The 18,935-nt window shown below is 48.1% G+C and overlaps 1 protein-coding gene across 1 annotated transcript in view; it reads right to left on the bottom strand.

Annotated features, from left to right (window-relative positions):
• EXT1 (exostosin glycosyltransferase 1) overlaps positions 1–2,358 on the bottom strand; it is a 326,600-nt gene extending 324,242 nt beyond the window's left edge. Inside the window, exon 1 of the mRNA XM_038744716.1 lies at positions 1,389–2,358. Within this exon, the coding sequence (XP_038600644.1) occupies positions 1,389–2,293 (905 nt within the window). The 5' untranslated portion in view covers positions 2,294–2,358. The remainder of the gene's footprint in view (positions 1–1,388) is intronic.
• Positions 2,359–18,935: the final 16,577 nt, after the last annotated feature.

Genomic DNA, 18,935 nt, shown 5'->3' with positions numbered 1-18,935 from the left:
GAGGAGGACAACGAGGAGGACGAGGAAGAGGGTGAGGATGAGGACAAGGAGGAGGAGGAGGACGACGAGGAAGAGGACGACAAGGAGGACAACGAGGAGGACTTGGAGAAAGAAGATGAGGAGGAGGATGAGGAGGACTTGGAGAAAGAGGAGGAGGACAAGAGGGACGAGGAGGACTTGGAGAAAGAGGAGAAGGACAAGAGGGACGAGGAGGACTTGGAGAAAGAGGAGAAGGACAAGAGGGACGAGGAGGACTTGGAGAAAGAGGAGAAGGACAAGAGGGACGAGGAGGACAAGAGGGACGAGGAGGACTTGGAGAAAGAGGAGAACGACAAGAGGATCGAGGAGGACTTGGAGAAAGAGGAGAACGACAAGAGGATCGAGGAGGACTTGGAGAAAGAGGAGGACAAGAGGGACGAGGAGGACTTGGAGAAAGAGGAGAAGGACAAGAGGGACGAGGAGGACAAGAGGGACGAGGAGGACTTGGAGAAAGAGGAGAAGGACAAGAGGGACGAGGAGGACTTGGAGAAAGAGAAGGACAAGAGGGACGAGGAGGACTTGGAGAAAGAGGAGAAGGACAAGAGGGACGAGGAGGACTTGGAGAAAGAGGAGGAGGAGAAGAGGGACGAAGAGGACTTGGAGAAAGAGGAGAAGGACAAGAGGGACGAGGAGGACTTGGAGAAAGAGGAGGAGGAGAAGAGGGACGAAAAGGACTTGGAGAAAGAGGAGAAAGAGGGGGATGAGAAGGACAAGGGCGATGAGGAGGATGACAAGGAGGACTTGGAGAAAGAGGAGGAGGACGAGGAGGAGGATGGAGAAGAGGATGAGGACAAGGAGGAGGAAAAGGATGAGGACAAGGAGGAGGAGGACGATGAGGAGGACTTGGACGAGGATGAGGAGGACTTGGAGAAAGAGGAGGAGGAGGAGGAGGACTTGGAGAAAGAGGAGGATGAGGAGGACTTGGAGAAGGAGGAGGAGGCCAAGGGGGAGAACAAGGTGGATGACGATGACAAGGATGAGGACAAGCAGGAGGAGGACAAGGAGGACTTGGAGGAGGAGGCCAAGGGGGAGAACAAGGAGGACTTGGAGGAGGAGGCCAAGGGGGAGAACAAGAAGGACAACGATGATAAGGATGAAGACAAGGAGGAGGAGGAGGGCTTGGAGAAACAGGAGGAGGAGGACTTGGAGAAAGAGGAGGAGGAGGATGAGGAGGACTTGGAGAAAGAGGAGGAGGCCAAGGGGGACTTGGAGGAGGAGGAGGCCAAGGGGGAGAACAAGGAGGAGGACGACGACGACGACAAGGATGAGGACAGGGAGGAGGAGGGGGACGAGGAGGGGAGGCGAGGCGCGTGGGGGGTGTCCCTCCCCGGGGGGGGGGGGCGCCTCACTTTTCGTATTCGGCGTTGTCCCTGTCGCAGCGCGCGTCTTTGTGCTTCTGCCAGTCCTTGCCGTGCTTGCAGGTGGTGAGGAGGACGAGGTCGTCCCCGTTGTGGACGTGGTATAAGGCATTCCTGGTGTCGGAGCCGATGCCGGTCAGGTACCTCTTGCCCTTGAAGACGAGCGTGTACCTCCTGAGCGGGGGGACGGCGTTGGCGCGCAGGGCGCCCCTCCCGCCCCCGGCCCGGGGGTGGTCGCGGGAGAAGAGCGGCAGGGACACGTCGAAGCGGGGCCGGAAGGCGGCGGCGCCCAGGCTGGCCTTGGCCAGCATGGCCTGGCCCAGCTCGAAGCCCACGTCGTCCTCGGCGTAGTCGGGCCACGTGCCCGAGTAGAGGTTGAACACCAGGTGGTTGCGGCCGCCGTTCCACAGGGCCAGCCCCTGCACCCGGGCCCGCAGGTTGGCCACGAACTGCGGCGACAGCGGGTCGCGGTCCAGCGTGTCCAGCCCCAGCACGAACAGGCAGGCCCGGCCCGGGTCGGCCGTGTAGAAGCGGGACGCCTCGATGGCCGCCAGCACGCCCTGGTAGGCCGGACCCACCTTGTCGCCCTTGGCCCGGGGGTACACGTACACGCGGAAGCCCCACCGCCGGCAGCGCCCCGAGTCGAAGCAGGACTCCATGCGGCACCGCTCGGGGCGGGGAGCCGGGGGCGGCCGGCGAGGGACGGAGGCTCCCCGGGCCTCCGCGTCCTCCTCCTCCTCCGCGAAGGGGCGGCGGGCGTCCGGGAAGGCCGGCCAGGCCGGGCCGTCGGCGGGGCGGCGCGGGCGTCCGGCGCCGCCCCGCAGCCGGACCAGCAGCACCGCGCCCAGGGCGGCGGCGGCCCACAGCGCCAGCACGTACCGCTTTTTCGCCTGCATGGGGCCGCGGGCGGGACAGGGGCGGCGCGCTCCCCGGAGGGGCGCTCAGCTCCGGACCGCCATCTTCCTCCTCCTCCCCCCCCCCTCCTCCTCCTCCTCCTCCTCCTCTCCGTGCCTCGGCCCGGACCCGTTGCATCGGGCCGCCCCGCGCTTCAGCCGGCGGCCCGCCCGACGCCCATGGCCCGACCGCGCGGGCGGGCGGACCGGGCGGGCGGGCGGGCGGGCGGGCGGACCGGGCGCGCGCCCGGCGGGAGCCGCCCCCGCCCCTCGGGGACGCTCACGCCAAGCGCCGGGGGACGCGCGAAGCCCCGCATGGCCCCCGCCGCGCGCGCCCCGCGGCTGCCCGGGCGCGCGCGCGCCTCCTCCTGGTCCGAACGCGCCCCCTCCTGCGCGCGCGTCCGGCGGGTCCGAACGCCCCCCCTCCTGCGCGCGCCCGCCGGGTCCGAGCGCTCCCCCTCCTGCGCGCGCGTCCGGCGGCTCCGAACGCTCCCCCTCCTGCGCGCGCCCGCCTGGTCCGAACGCTCCCCCTCCTGCGCACGCGCGCGCGTCCGGCGGCTCCGAACGCTCCCCCTCCGGCGCGCGCGCCCGCCTGGTCCGAACGCCCCCCCCCCCCGCGCGCGCGTCCGCCTGGTCCGAACGCTCCCCCTCCTGCGCACGCGCGTCTAGCGGGTCCGAACGCTCCCCCTCCTGCGCGCGTCCGCCCGGTCCTAACGCTCCCGCTACTGCGCACGCGCGCGCGTCCGGCGGGTCCGAACGCTCCCCCTCCTGCGCGCGCCCGCCGCCTGGTCCGAGCGCTCCCCCTCCCGTGCGCGCGCGCCCCCGGCGGCGCTGACCTCATCCGTCCCGCCCCCTCCCCGCCCTCGCCGCGGCTCGGCCTCCCATTGGCTGCGCGTCACTTCCGGGGGCGGGGCTTCCGCGCGGCGCTCATTCATAAGCCCCCGCGCCGGGCGGGGGCCCCCACAGGGCGGGTGGGCGGTCGCCGGGGTGGGCGGGTCTCGTCGCCGCTCCGCCCGCTCGGCCGGGACAATAACCACAATAATAATAATAATAAAATTAAGCTTAAATAATCAAGCGCTTAGTGCAGTGCTCTGCACATAGTAAGCGCCCAATAAATACGGTTGATGATAAAATAACGCCGTTTCATTCAGTCGGTCGCACTTATTGAGCGCTTGCTGCGCGCAGAGCACTGGGCTAAGCGCTTGAGAAGTGCGATTGGACAACAGAGAGCGACAATCATTCATTCGTTCAATCGTAATCATTCATTCAATCGTATTTATTGAGCGCTTACTGTGCGCAGAGCGCTGTGCTAAGCGCTTGGGAAGTCCAAGTTGGCAGCATCTAGAGACGGTCCCTACCCAACAGCGGGCTCACGGTCTAGAAGGGGGAGACAGATGACAAAACAAAACCTATTAACATAAAATAAATAGAATAAATATGTACCAATAAAATAGATGGAGTAATAAATCCGTACAAACATATATACATAGATGCAGGTGCTGTGGGGAGGGGAAGGAGGGGGCTCAGTCTGGGAAGGCCTCCTGGAGGAGGTGAGCTCTCAGCAGGGCCTTGAAGGGAGGAAGAGCGTTTGTGGAGCGCTGACTGCGCGCAGAGCACTGGACTAAGCGCTTGAGAAGTGCAATTCGACAACAGACAGCGACAATCAATCGTTCATTCCATCGCTAAGCGACAATCATTCGTTCATTCAATCGTATTCATTCGTTCAATCGTATTTATTGAGCGCCGACTGTGTGCAGAGCACGGGGCTAAGCGCTTGGGAAGGACAAGTCGACAATAATCAGAATAATAATAATGTTCATTCAGTCAGTCGTATCTATTGAGCGCTTCCTGCGCGCAGAGCACTGGACTAAGCGCTTGAGAAGTGCAATTCGGCAACAGAGAGCGACAATCATTCGTTCATTCAATCGTATTCATTCATTCAATTGTATTTATTGAGCGCTTACTGCGTGCAGAGCACTGGACTAAGCGCTTGAGAAGTGCAATTCGGCAACAGAGAGCGACAATCATTCGTTCATTCAATCGTATTCATTCGTTCAATCGTATTTATTGAGCGCTGACTGTGTGCAGAGCACGGGGCTAAGCGCTTGGGAAGGACAAGTCGACAATAATCAGAATAATAATAATGTTCATTCAGTCAGTCGTATCTATTGAGCGCTTCCTGCGCGCTGAGCACTGGACTAAGCGCTTGAGAAGTGCAATTCGGCAACAGAGAGCGACAATCATTCGTTCATTCAATCGTATTCATTCATTCAATTGTATTTATTGAGCGCTTACTGCGTGCAGAGCACTGGACTAAGCGCTTGAGAAGTGCAATTCGGCAACAGAGAGCGACAATCATTCGTTCATTCAATCGTATTCATTCAATCATATTTATTGAGCGCTGACTGTGTGCAGAGCACTGGGCTAAGCGCTTGGGAAGGACAAGTCGACAATAATCAGAATAATAATAATATTCATTCTGTCAGTCGTATCTATTGAGCGCTGACTGCACGCAGAGCACTGGACTAAACGCTTGAGAAGTGCAATCGGACAACAGAGAGCGACAATCATTCGTTCATTCAATCGCATTCATTCATTCAATCGTATTGAGCGCTTACTCTGTGCAGAGCACTGGGCTAAGTGCTTGGGAAGGACAAGTCGACAATAATCATAATAATAATAATATTCATTCATTCAGTCGTATCTATTGAGCGCTTGCTGCGCGCAGAGCACTGGACTAAGCGCTTGAGAAGTGCAATTCGGCAACAGAGAGCGACAATCATTCGTTCATTCAATCATATTCATTCAATCGTATTGAGCGCTTACTCTGTGCAGAGCACTGAGCTAAGCGCTTGAGAAGTGCAATTCGGCAACAGAGAGCGACAATCGTTTGTTCATTCAATCGTATTCATTCATTCAATCGTATTTATTGAGCGCTGACTGCACGCAGAGCACTGGACTAAACGCTTGAGAAGTGCAATCGGACAACAGAGAGCGACAATCATTCGTTCATTCAATCGCATTCATTCATTCAATCGTATTGAGCGCTTACTCTGTGCAGAGCACTGGGCTAAGTGCTTGGGAAGGACAAGTCGACAATAATCATAATAATAATAATATTCATTCATTCAGTCGTATCTATTGAGCGCTTGCTGCGCGCAGAGCACTGGACTAAGCGCTTGAGAAGTGCAATTCGGCAACAGAGAGCGACAATCATTCGTTCATTCAATCATATTCATTCAATCGTATTGAGCGCTTACTCTGTGCAGAGCACTGAGCTAAGCGCTTGAGAAGTGCAATTCGGCAACAGAGAGCGACAATCGTTTGTTCATTCAATCGTATTCATTCATTCAATCGTATTTATTGAGCGCTGACTGTGTGCAAAGCACTGGGCTAAGCGCTTGGGAAGGACAAGTCGACAATAATCAGAATAATAATAATATTCATTCATTCAGTCGTATCTATTGGTCTAAGTGCTTGAGAAGTGCAATTCGGCAACAGAGAGCAACAATCATTCGTTCATTCAATCGTATTCATTCATTCAATCGTATTTATGGAGCGCTGACTGCGCGCAGAGCACTGGGCTAAGCGCTTGAGAAGTGCGATTGGACAACAGAGAGCGACCATCATTCGTTCATTCAATCGTATTCATTCAGTCAGTTGCACTTATTGAGCGCTTGCTGCGTGCAGAGCACTGGACTAAGCGCTTGAGAAGTGCAATTCGACAACAGAGAGCGACGATCATTCGTTCATTCAATCATATTCATTCATTCAATCGTATTTATTGAGCGCTGACTGCGCGCAGAGCACTGGGCTAAGCGCTTGGGAAGGACAAGTCGACAATAATCAGAATAATGATAATATTCATTCATTCAGTCGTATCTATTGAGCGCTTGCTGTGCGCAGAGCACTGGACTAAGCGCTTGAGAAGTGCAATTCGGCAACAGAGAGCGACAATCATTCGTTCATTCAACCGTATTCATTCATTTAATCGTAGAGAAGCGCTGTGGCTCAGTGGAAAGAGCATGGGCTTTGGAGTCAGAGGTCATGGGTTCGAATCCCGGCTCCGCCAACTGTCAGCTGTGTGACTTTGGGCAAGTCACTTCGCTTCTCTGGGCCTCAGTTACCTCATCTGGAAAATGGGGATAAAGAAACACTGTGAGCCCAACATGGGACAACCTGATCGCCTTGTATTCCCCCAGCGCTTAGAGCAGTGCTTTGCACATAGTAAGCGCTTAAGAAATACCATCATTATTATTATTATTATTATTTATTGAGCGCTGGCTGTGTGCAGAGCACTGGACTAAGCACTTGGGAACTGCAATTTGACAAGAGAGCGACAATCATTCGTTCATTCAATCGCTATAATAATAAAATAATAACGCCATTTCATTTAGTCGGTCGCACTTATTGAGCGCTTGCTGCGCGCAGAGCACTGGACTAAGCGCTTGAGAAGTGTGATTGGACAACAGAGAGCGACAATCGTTCGTTCGTTCAATCGTAATCATTCGTTCAATCGTATTTATTGAGCGCTTACTGTGTGCAGAGCACTGTCCTAAGCGCTTGGGAAGTCCAAGTTGGCAGCATCTAGAGACAGTCCCTACCCAACAGCGGGCTCACAGTCTAGAAGGGGGAGACAGACGACAGAACAAAACCTATGAACATGATAAAATAAATAGAATAAATATGTACCAATAAAATAGATAGAGTAATAAATCCGTACAAACATATATACATAGATGCAGGTGCTGTGGGGAGGGGAAGGAGGTAGGGCAGGAGGGATGGAGAGGGGGAGAGGAAGGAGGGGGCTCGGTCTGGGAAGGCCTCCTGGAGGAGGTGAGCTCTCAGCAGGGCCTTGAAGGGCGGAAGAACATTTGTTGAGCGCTGACTGCGCGCAGAGCACTGGACTAAGCGCTTGAGAAGTGCAATTCGACAACAGACAGCGACAATCAATCGTTCATTCTATCGCTAAGCGACAATCTATTCGTTCATTCAATCGTATTCATTCGTTCAATTGTACTTATTGAGCACAGACTGTGCGCAGAGCACTGGGCTAAGCGCTTGGGAAGGACAAGTCGACAATAATCAGAATAATAATAATGTTCATTCAGTCAGTCGTATCTATTGAGCGCTTCCTGCGTGCAGAGCACTGGACTAAGCGCTTGAGAAGTGCAATTCGGCAACAGAGAGCGACAATCATTCGTTCATTCAATCGTATTCATTCATTCAATTGTATTTATTGAGCGCTTACTGCGTGCAGAGCACTGGACTAAGCGCTTGAGAAGTGCAATTCGGCAACAGAGAGCGACAATCATTCGTTCATTCAATCGTATTCATTCAATCATATTTATTGAGCGCTGACTGTGTGCAGAGCACTGGGCTAAGCGCTTGGGAAGGACAAGTCGACAATAATCAGAATAATAATAATATTCATTCTGTCAGTCGTATCTATTGAGCGCTGACTGCACGCAGAGCACTGGGCTAAGCGCTTGAGAAGTGCAATCGGACAACAGAGAGCGACAATCATTCGTTCATTCAATCGCTAAGCGCTTGAGAAGTGCAATTTGGCAACAGAGAGCGACAATCATTCGTTCATTCAATCCTATTCATTCATTCTATCGTATTTATTGAGCGCTGACTGTGTGCAGAGCACTGGGCTAAGCGCTTGGGAAGGACAAGTCGACAATAATCAGAATAATAATAATATTCATTCAGTCAGTCGTATCTATTGAGCGCTTACTCGTGCAGAGCACTGGACTAAGCGCTTGAGAAGTGCGATTGGACAACAGAGAGCAACAATCATTCGTTCACTCAATCGTATTCATTCATTCAATCGTATTTATTGAGCGCTTACTCTGTGCAGAGCACTGGGCTAAGCGCTTGAGAAGTGCAATTCGGCAACAGAGAGCGACAATCATTTGTTCATTCAATCGTAATCATTCATTCAATCGTATTTATTGAGCGCTTACTGTGTGCAGGGCACTGGGCTAAGCGCTTGGGAAGGACAAGTCGACAATAATCAGAATAATAATATTCATTCATTCAGTCGTATCTATTGAGCGCTTACTGCGCGCAGAGCACTGGGCTAAGCGCTTGAGAAGTGCGATTGGACAACAGAGAGCGACAATAATTCGTTCACTCAATCGTATTCATTCATTCAATCGTATTCATTGAGCGCTTGCTGCATGCAGAGCACTGGACTAAGCGCTTGAGAAGTGCGATTGGACAACAGAGAGCGACAATCATTCGTTCATTAAATTGTATTCATTCATTCAATCGTATTTATTGAGCGCTTACTCTGTGCAGAGCACTGGGCTAAGCGCTTGAGAAGTGCAATTGGACAATGGAGAGCAACAATCATTCGTTCATTCAATCGTATTCATTCATTCAATCGTATTTATTGAGCGCTTACTCTGTCCAGAGCACTGGGCTAAGCGCTTGAGAAGTGCAATTCGGCAACAGAGAGCGACAATCATTCGTTCATTCAATCGTAATCATTCATTCAATCGTATTTATTGAGCGCTTACTGTGTGCAGAGCACTGGGCTAAGCGCTTGGGAAGGACAAGTCGACAATAATCAAATAATAATAATGCATTCATTCAGTCGTATCTATTGAGCGCTGACTGCGCGCAGAGCACTGGCTAAGCGCTTGAGAAGTGCAATTCGACAACAGAGAGCGACAATCATTCGTTCATTCAATCGTATTCATTCAGTCAGTCGCACTTATTGAGCGCTTGCTGCGCGCAGAGCACTGGGCTAAGCGCTTGAGAAGTGCGATTGGACAACAGAGAGCGACAATCATTCGTTCATTCAATCATATTCATTCAGTCAGTCGCACTTATTGAGCGCTTGCTGCGTGCAGAGCACTGGACTAAGCGCTTGAGAAGTGCGATTGGACAACAGAGACCGACAATCATTCGTTCGTTCAATCGTGTTCGTTCATTCAATCATATTTATTGAGCGCTGACTGCGCACAGAGCACTGGGCTAAGCGCTTGGGAAGGACAAGTCGACAATAATCAGAATAATAATAATATCCATTTATTTAGTCGTATCTATTGAGCGCTTACTGCGCGCAGAGCACTGGACTAAGCGCTTGAGAAGTGCAATTGGACAACAGAGAGCGACAATCATTCGTTCACTCAATCGTATTCATTCATTCAATCGTATTTATTGAGCACTTACTCTGTGCAGAGCACTGGGCTAAGCGCTTGAGAAGTGCAATTGGACAACAGAGAGCGACCATCATTCGTTCATTCAATCGTATTCATTCAGTCAGTCGCACTTATTGAGCGCTTGCTGCACGCAGAGCACTGGACTAAGCGCTTGAGAAGTGCCGTTGGACAGCAGAGAGCGACAATCATTCGTTCATTCAATCGTATTCATTCATTTAATCGTAGAGAAGCGGCGTGGCTCAGTGGAAAGAGCAGGGGCTTTGGAGTCAGAGGTCATGGGTTCAAATCCCGGCTCCGCCAACTGTCAGCTGTGTGACTTTGGGCAAATCACTTCGCTTCTCTGGGCCTCAGTTACCTCATCTGGAAAATGGGGATAAAGAAAGACTGTGAGCCCAACATGGGACAACCTGATCGCCTTGTATTCCCCCAGCGCTTAGAGCAGTGCTTTGCACATAGTAAGCGCTTAAGAAATACCATCATTATTATTATTATTATTATTTATTGAGCGCTGACTGTGTGCAGAGCACTGGACTAAGCGCTTGGGAACTGCAATTCGACAAGAGAGCGACAATCATTTGTTCATTCAATCGCTAAGCGCTTGAGAAGTGCAATTCGACAACAGAGAGCGACAATCATTCGTTCATTCAATCGTATTCATTCATTCAATCGTATTTATTGAGCGCTGCCTGTGTGCAGAGCACTGGGCTAAGCGCTTGGGAAGGACAAGTCGACAATAATCAGAATAATAATAATATTCATTCAGTCAGTCATATCTATTGAGCGCTTGCTGCACGCAGAGCACTGGACTAAACGCTTGAGAAGTGCAATTGGACAACAGAGAGCGACAAGCATTCGTTCATTCAATCGTATTCATTCATTCAATCGTATTGAGCGCTGACTGTGTGCAGAACACTGGGCTAAGCGCTTGAGAAGTGCAATTGGACAACAGAGAGCGACAATCATTCATTCATTCAATCATATTTATTGAGCGCTGACTGCGTGCAGAGCACTGGGCTAAGCGCTTGGGAAGGACAAGTCAACAATAATCAGAATAATAATAATTCATTCATTCAGTCGTATCTATTGAGCGCTGACTGCGCGCAGAGCACTGGACTAAGCTCTTGAGAAGTGCAATTCGACAACAGAGAGCGACAATCATTCGTTCATTCAATCGTATTCATTCATTCAATCGTGTATTGAGCACTTACTCTGTGCAGAGCACTAGGCTAAGCGCTTGAGAAGTGCAATTCAGCAACAGAGAGCGACAATCATTCGTTCATTCAATCGTATTCATTCATTCAATCGTACTTATTGAGCGCTGACTGTGTGCAGAGCACAGGGCTAAGCGCTTGGGAAGGACAAGTCGACAATAACCATAATAATAATAATATTCATTCAGTCAGTCGTATCTATTGAGCGCTTACTGCGCGCAGAGCATTGGACTAAGCGCTTGAGAAGTGCGATTGGACAACAGAGAGCGACAATCATTCGTTCGTTCAATCGTATTCATTCGTTCAATCGTATTTATTGAGCGCTTGCTGCGTGCAGAGCACTGGGCTAAGCGCTTGAGAAGTGCGATTGGACAACAGAGAGCGACAATCATTCATTCATTCAATTGTATTCATTCAATTGTATTTATTGAGCGCTGACTGTGCGCAGAGCACTGGGCTAACCACTTCAGAAGTGCGATTGGACAACAGAGAGCGACAATCATTCGTTCACTCAATCGTATTCATTCAATCGTATTGAGCGCTGACTGTGTGCAGAGCACTGGGCTAAGCACTTGGGAAGGACAAGTCAACAATAATCAGAATAATAATAATAATATTCATTCATTCAGTCGTATCTATTAAGTGCTGACTGTGCGCAGAGCACTGGGCTAAGCGCTTGAGAAGTGCAGTTGGTCAACAGAGAGCGACAATCATTCGTTCATTCAATCGTATTCATTCAGTCAGTCGCACTTATTGAGCGCTTGCTGCGCGCAGAGCACTGGACTAAGCGCTTGAGAAGTGCAATTCGACAACAGAGAGCGACAATCATTCGTTCATTCAATCGTATTCATTCATTCAATCATATTTATTGAGCGCTTGCTGCGCGCAGAGCACTGGGCTAAGCGCTTGAGAAGTGCAAATGGACAACAGAGAGCGACAATCATTCGTTCATTCAATCGTATTCATTCATTCAATCATATTTATTGAGCGCTGACTGTGTGCAGAGCACTGGGCTAAGCGCTTGGGAAGGAAAAGTCGACAATAATCAGAATAATAATAATAATATTCATTCATTCAGTCATACCTATTGAGCGCTTACTGCACGCAGAGCACTGGACTAAGCGTTTGAGACGTGCAATTGGACAACAGAGAGCGACAATCATTCGTTCAATCGTATTCATTCATTCAATCGTATTTATTGAGCGCTTACTCTGTGCAGAGCACTGGGCTAAGCGCTTGGGAAGGACAAGTTGACAATAATCAGAATAATAATAATCATTCAGTCGTATCTATTGAGCACTTACTACACGCAGAGCACTGGACTAAGCACTTGAGAAGTGCAATTCGACAACAGAGAGCGACAATCATTCGTTCATTCAATCGTATTCATTCATTCAATCGTATTTATGGAGCGCTTACTGTGCGCAGAACACTGGACTAAGCGCTTGAGAAGTGCGATTGGACAGTAGAGAGCGATAATCATTCGTTCATTCAATCGTATTCATTCATTCATTCAATCGTATTTATTGAGCGCTGACTGTGTGCAGAGCACTGGGCTAAGCACTTCGGAAGTGCAACTGGACAACAGAGAGCGACAATCATTCATTCATTCGATCGCTAAGCGCTTGCGAAGTGCAATTGGACAACAGAGAGTGACAATCATTCGTTCATTCAATCGTATTCGTTCATTCAATCGTATTTATTGAGCGCTGACTGTGTGCAGAGCACAGGGCTGAGCGCTTGGGAAGGACAAGTCGACAATAATCAGAATAATAATAATGTTCATTCAGTCAGTCGTATCTATTGAGCGCTTCCTGCGCGCAGAGCACTGGACTAAGCGCTTGAGAAGTGTGATTGGGCAACAGAGAGCGACAATCATTCGTTCATTCAATCGTATTCATTCATTCAATCGTATTGAGCGCTGACTGTGTGCAGAGCACTGGGCTAAGCGCTTGAGAAGTGCAATTCGGCAACAGAGAGCGACAATCATTCGTTCATTCAATCGTATTCATTCATTCAATCGTATTCATTGAGCGCTGACTGCGCGCAGAGCACTGGGCTAAGCGCTTGAGAAGTGCAATTGGACAACAGAGAGCGACAATCATTCATTCATTCAATCGTATTCGTTGAGCGCTGACTGTGTGCAGAGCACTGGGCTAAGCGCTTGGGAAGGACAAGTCGACAATAATCAGAATAATAATAATATTCATTCATTCAGTCGTATCTATTGAGCGCTTACTGCGCGCAGAGCACTGGACTAAGCGCTTGAGAATTGCGACTGGACAACCGAGAGCAACAATCATTCGGTCACTCAATCGTATTAATTCGTTCAATCGTATTTATTGAGCACTTACTCTGTGCAGAGCACTGGGCTAAGCACTTGAGAAGTGCAACTGGACAACAGAGAGCGACAATCATTCGTTCATTCAATCGTATTCATTCATTCAATCGTATTCTTTCATTCAATCGTATTTATTGAGCGCTGACTGCGCGCAGAGCACTGGACTAAGCGCTTGAGAATTGCGATTGGACAACAGAGAGCGACAATCGTTCGTTCATTCAATCGTATTCATTCATTCAATCGTATTTATTGAGCGTTGACTGTGTGCAGAGCACTGGGCTAAGCGCTTGAGAAGTACAATTGGACAACAGAGAGCGACAATCATTAGTTCATTCAATCGTATTCGTTCATTCAATCGTATTCATTCATTCAATCGTATTTATTGAGCGCTGACTGTGCACAGAGCACTGGGCTAAGCGCTTGGGAAGGACAAGTCGACAATAATCAGAATAATAATAATCATTCATTCAGTCATATCTATTGAGCGCTGACTGCGCGCAGAGCACTGGGCTAAGCGCTTGGGAAGGACAAGTCGACAATAATCAGAATAATAATAATCATTCATTCAGTCATATCTATTGAGCGCTGACTGCACGCAGAGCACTGGACTAAGCGCTTGAGAAGTGCGATTGGACAACAGAGAGCGACAATCATTCGTTCAGTCAATCGTATTTATTGAGCGCTGACTGCGCACAGAGCACTGGGCTAAGCGCTTGGGAAGGACAAGTCGACAATAATCAGAATAATAATAATTCTTTCATTCAGTCGTATCTATTGAGCACTTGCTGCGCGCAGAGCACTGGGCTAAGCGCTTGAGAAGTGCAGTTGGACAACAGAGAGTGACAATCATTCATTCATTCAATCGTATTCATTCATTCAATCGTATTTATTAAGCGCTGACTGTGTGCAGAGCACTGGGCTAAGCGCTTGGGAAGGACGTCGACAATAATCAGGATAATGATAATATTCATTCAGTCAGTCATATCTATTGAGCGCTTGCTGCGCACAGAGCACTGGACTAAGCGCTTGAGAAGTGCGATTGGACAACAGAGAGCGACAATCATTCGTTCGTTCAATCGTATTCATTCAGTCAGTCGCACTTATTGAGAGCTTGCTGCGCGCAGAGCACTGGGCTAAGCGCTTAAGAAGTGCAACTGGACAACAGAGAGCGACAATCATTCGTTCATTCAATCGTATTCATTCATTCAATCGTATTTATTGAGCGCTGACTACGCGCAGAGCACTGGGCTAAGAGCTTGGGAACTGCAATTCGACAAGAGAGCGACAATCATTCGTTCATTCAATAGTATTTATTGAGCGCTTACTGTGCACAGAACACTGGGCTAAGCGCTTGGGAAGGACAAGTCGACAATAATCAGAATAATGATAATAATATTCATTCATTCAATCGTATTCATTGAGCGCTTACTGTGTGCAGAGCACTGGACTAAGCGATTGGGAAGGACAAATCGACAGTAATCAGAATAATAATAATATTCATTCAATCGTATTTATTGAGCGCTTACTGCGCGCAGAGCACTGGACTAAGCGCTTGGGAAGTACAGGTCGGCAACATTCATTCGTTCATTCATTCAATCGTATTTATTGAGCACTTACTGCGCGCGGAGCACTGGACTAAGCGCTTGAGAAGTGCAATTCGACAACAGACAGCGACAGTCATTCATTCATTCAATTGTATTTACTGTGTGCAGAGCAGTGGGCTAAGCGCTTGGGAAGGACAAGTCGACAATAATCAGAATAATAACAATATTCATTCATTCAATCGTATTTATTGAGCACTGACTGTGCACAGAGCACTGGACTAAACGCTTGGGAAGGACGTCGACAATAATCAGAAAAAAATAATAATATTCGTTCATTCAATGGTATTTATTGAGCGCTTGCTGCGCGCAGAGCACTGGACTAAGCGCTTGGGAAGTCCAAGTTGGCAACAGATAGAGACGGTCCCTACCCAACAGTGGGCTCACAGTCTAGAAGGGGGAGACAGAGAACAAAACCAAACATATTAACAAAATAAAATAAATAGAATAAATATGTACAAATACAATAAATAAATAGAGTAATAAATACGATTATTGGCTCACAGTGTAGAAGGGGGAACATATAGAGACGGTCCCTACCCAACAGCGGGCTCACAGTCTAGAAGGGGGAGACAGAGAACAAAACCAAACATATTAACAAAATAAAATAAATAGAATAAATATGTACAAATACAATAAATAAATAGAGTAATAAATACGATTATTGGCTCACAGTGTAGAAGGGGGAACATATAGAGACGGTCCCTACCCAACAGCGGGCTCACAGTCTAGAAGGGGGAGACAGAGAACAAAACAAAACATATTAACAAAATAAAATAAATAGAATAAATATGTGCAAATGAAATAGAGTAATAAATACATACAAACATATATACATACATACAGGTGCTGTGGGGAGGGGAAGGAGGTAAGGCGGGGGGGATGGAGGGGGGAGGAGGCTGACTGTGCAGAGGACTGGGCTAAGTGCTTGGGAAGTACAAGTTGACAATAATCAGAATAATAATAATATTCATTCATTCATTCAATCATATTTATTGAGTGCTTACTGTGCGCAGAGCACTGGGCTTAGTGCTTGGGAAGGACAAGTCGGCAACATCTAGAGACGGTCCCTACCCAACAGCGGGCTCACAGTCTAGAAGGGGGAGACAGACAACAAAACAAAACATATTAACAAAATAAAATAGAATAAATATGTACAAATAAAATAAATAAATAGAGTAATAAATATGATTATTGGCTCACAGTCTAGAAGGGGGAACATCTAGAGACGGTCCCTACCCAACAGCGGGCTCACCGTCTAGAAGGGGAAGACAGAGAACGAAACAAAACATATTAACAAAATAAAATAAATAGAATAAATATGTACAAATAAAATAAATAAATAAATAGAGTAATAAATATGATTATTGGCTCACAGTCTAGAAGGGGGAACATATAGAGACTGTCCCTACCCAACAGCGGGCTCACAGTCGAGAAGGGGGAGACAGATGGCAAAACAAAACATATTAACAAAATAAAATAAATAGAATAAATACGTGCAAATAAAATAAACAAATAGAGTAAAAAACATACAAACATATATACATATATACAGGTGCTGTGGGGAGGGGAAGGAGGTAAGGTGGGGGGATGGAGGGGGGAGGAGGCTGACTGTGCAGAGCACTGGGTTAAGCGCTTGGGAAGTACAAGTTGACAATAATCAAAATAATAATATTCACTCATTCATTCAATCGTATTTATTGAGTGCTGACTGTGTGCAGAGCACTGGGCTAAGCGCTTGGGAAGGACAAGTCGACAATAATCAGAATAATAATAACAATAATCTTCATTCATTCAATCGTATTCATTGAGCGCTTACTGTGTGCAGAGCACTGGGCTAAGCGCTTGGGAAGTCCAAGTCGACAATAATCAGAATAATAATAATATTCATTCATTCATTCAATCGTATTTATTGAGCGCCTACTGTGTGCAGAGCACTGGACTAAGCGCTTGGGAAGGACAAGTTGGCAACATGTAGAGACAGTCCCTACCCAGCCATTCATTCATTTATTCGTTCACTCCTCACTCATTCATTCATTTGTTCATTCAATCGTATTTATTGAGCGCTTACTGTGTGCAGAGCACTGGACTAAACACTTGGGAAGGACAAGTCGGCAACATATACGGACGGTCCCTACCCAACCATTCATTCATTTATTCGTTCACTCATTCATTCATTCACTCAATCGTATTTATTGAGCGCTTACTGTGTGCAGAGCACTGGACTAAGCTCTTGGGAAGTCCAAGTCGGCAACATATAGGGACGGTCCCTACCCAACCATTCATTCATTTATTCGTTCACTCATTCATTCATTCATTCAATCGTATTCATTGAGCGCTTACTGTGTGCAGAGCACTGGACTAAGCGCTTGGAAAGTACAGTTCGGCAACATACAGAGACGGTCCCTACCCAACCATTCATTCATTCATTCACTCACTCATTCACTCAATCGTATTTGATAATAATAATGGCATTTATTAAGCACTTACTATGTGCAAAGCACTGTTCTTATTGAGTGCTTACTGTGTGCACAGCACTGGACTAAGCGCTTGGGAAGGACAAGTCAGCAACAGATAGAGGCGGTCCCTACCCAACCATTCATTCATTCATTCGTTCCGTCACTCATTCATTCACTCAACCGTATGTTTTGAGCACTTACTGTGTGCAGAGCACTGGACTAAGCGCTTGGGAAGGACAAATTGGCAACATATAGAAGCGGTCCCTACCCAACCATTCATTCATTCATTCACTCACTCATTCATTCAATTGTATTGATTGAGCGCTTACTGTGTGCAGAGCACTGGACTAAGCGCTTGAGAAGCCCAAGTCAGCAGCATATAGAGACAGGCCCTACCCAATCATTCATTCCTTCATTCATTCATTTATTCAATCGTATTTACTGAGCGCTTACTGTGTGCAGAGCACTGGACTAAGCACTTGGGAAGGACAAGTCAGCAACATATAGGGACGGTCCCTACCCAACCATTCATTCATTCATTCGTTCCCTCACTCGTTCATTCATTCGTTCCCTCACTCATTCATTCATTCAACCGTATGTTTTGAGCGCTTACTGTGTGCAGAGCACTGGACTGAGCGCTTGGGAAGGACAAATTGGCAACATATAGAAACGGTCCCTACCCAACCATTCATTCATTCATTCACTCACTCACTCATTCATTCAATCGTATTGATTGAGCGCTTACTGTGTGCAGAGCACTGGACTAAGCGCTTGGGAAGGACAAGTCAGCAACATATAGAGACGGTCCCTATCCAACCATTCATCCATTCATTCACTCATTCATTCAGTCACTCAATCGTATTTATTGAGTGCTTACTGTGTGCAGAGCACTGGACTAAGTGCTTGGGAAGGACAAGTCAGCAGCATATAGAGACAGGCCCTACCCAATCATTCATTCATTCATTTATTCAATCGTATTTATTTAGCGCTTACTGTGTGCAGAGCACTGGACTAAGCGCTTGGGAAGGACAAGTCAGCAGCATATAGAGACAGGCCCTACCCAATCATTCATTCATTTATTCAATCGTATTTATTGAGCGCTTACTGTGTGCAGAGCACTGGACTAAGCACTTGGGAAGGACAAGTCAGCAGCATATAGAGACAGGCCCTACCCAATCATTCATTCATTCGTTCATTTATTCAATCGTATTTATTGAGCGTTTACTGTGTGCAGAGCACTGGACTAAGCGCTTGGGAAGGGCAAGTCGGCCACATATAGAGACGGTCTCTACCTAGCCATTCATCCATTCATTCACTCATTCATTCATTCATTCAATCGTATTTATGAGCGCTTACTGTGTGCAGAGCACTGGACTAAGCGCTTGGGAAGGACAAGTCGGCAACATATAAAGACGGTCCCTTCCCAGCCATTCATTCATTTATTCACTCATTCATTCATTCAATCGTATTTATTGAGCGCTGACTGTGCAGAGCAGTGGACTAAGCACTTGGGAAGTCCAAGTCGGCAACTATAGAGACGGTCCCTACCCAACCATTCATCCATTCATTCACTCATTCATTCACTCATTCGATCATATTTATTGAGTGCTGACTGTGTGCAGAGCACTGGACTAAGCGCTTGGGAAGTCCAAGTCGGCAACATATAGAGACGGTCCCTACCCAACGACGGGCTCACGGCCTTGAAGGGGGAGACAGACAATAAAGCAAAACATGTAGACAGCACTTATTAAGCGCTAGAATAATAATGATGGCATTTTATTAAGCGCTTACTATGTGCCAGGAGCTAGAATAATAATGATAATGAAGGCATTTTTTAAGCACTTACTATGTGCCAGGC

This window comes from Tachyglossus aculeatus, chromosome 4 (assembly GCF_015852505.1).
Source record: "Tachyglossus aculeatus isolate mTacAcu1 chromosome 4, mTacAcu1.pri, whole genome shotgun sequence".
Taxonomy (NCBI): Eukaryota; Metazoa; Chordata; class Mammalia; order Monotremata; family Tachyglossidae; genus Tachyglossus; species Tachyglossus aculeatus.
This window is presented reverse-complemented; position numbering and strand designations above follow the sequence as displayed.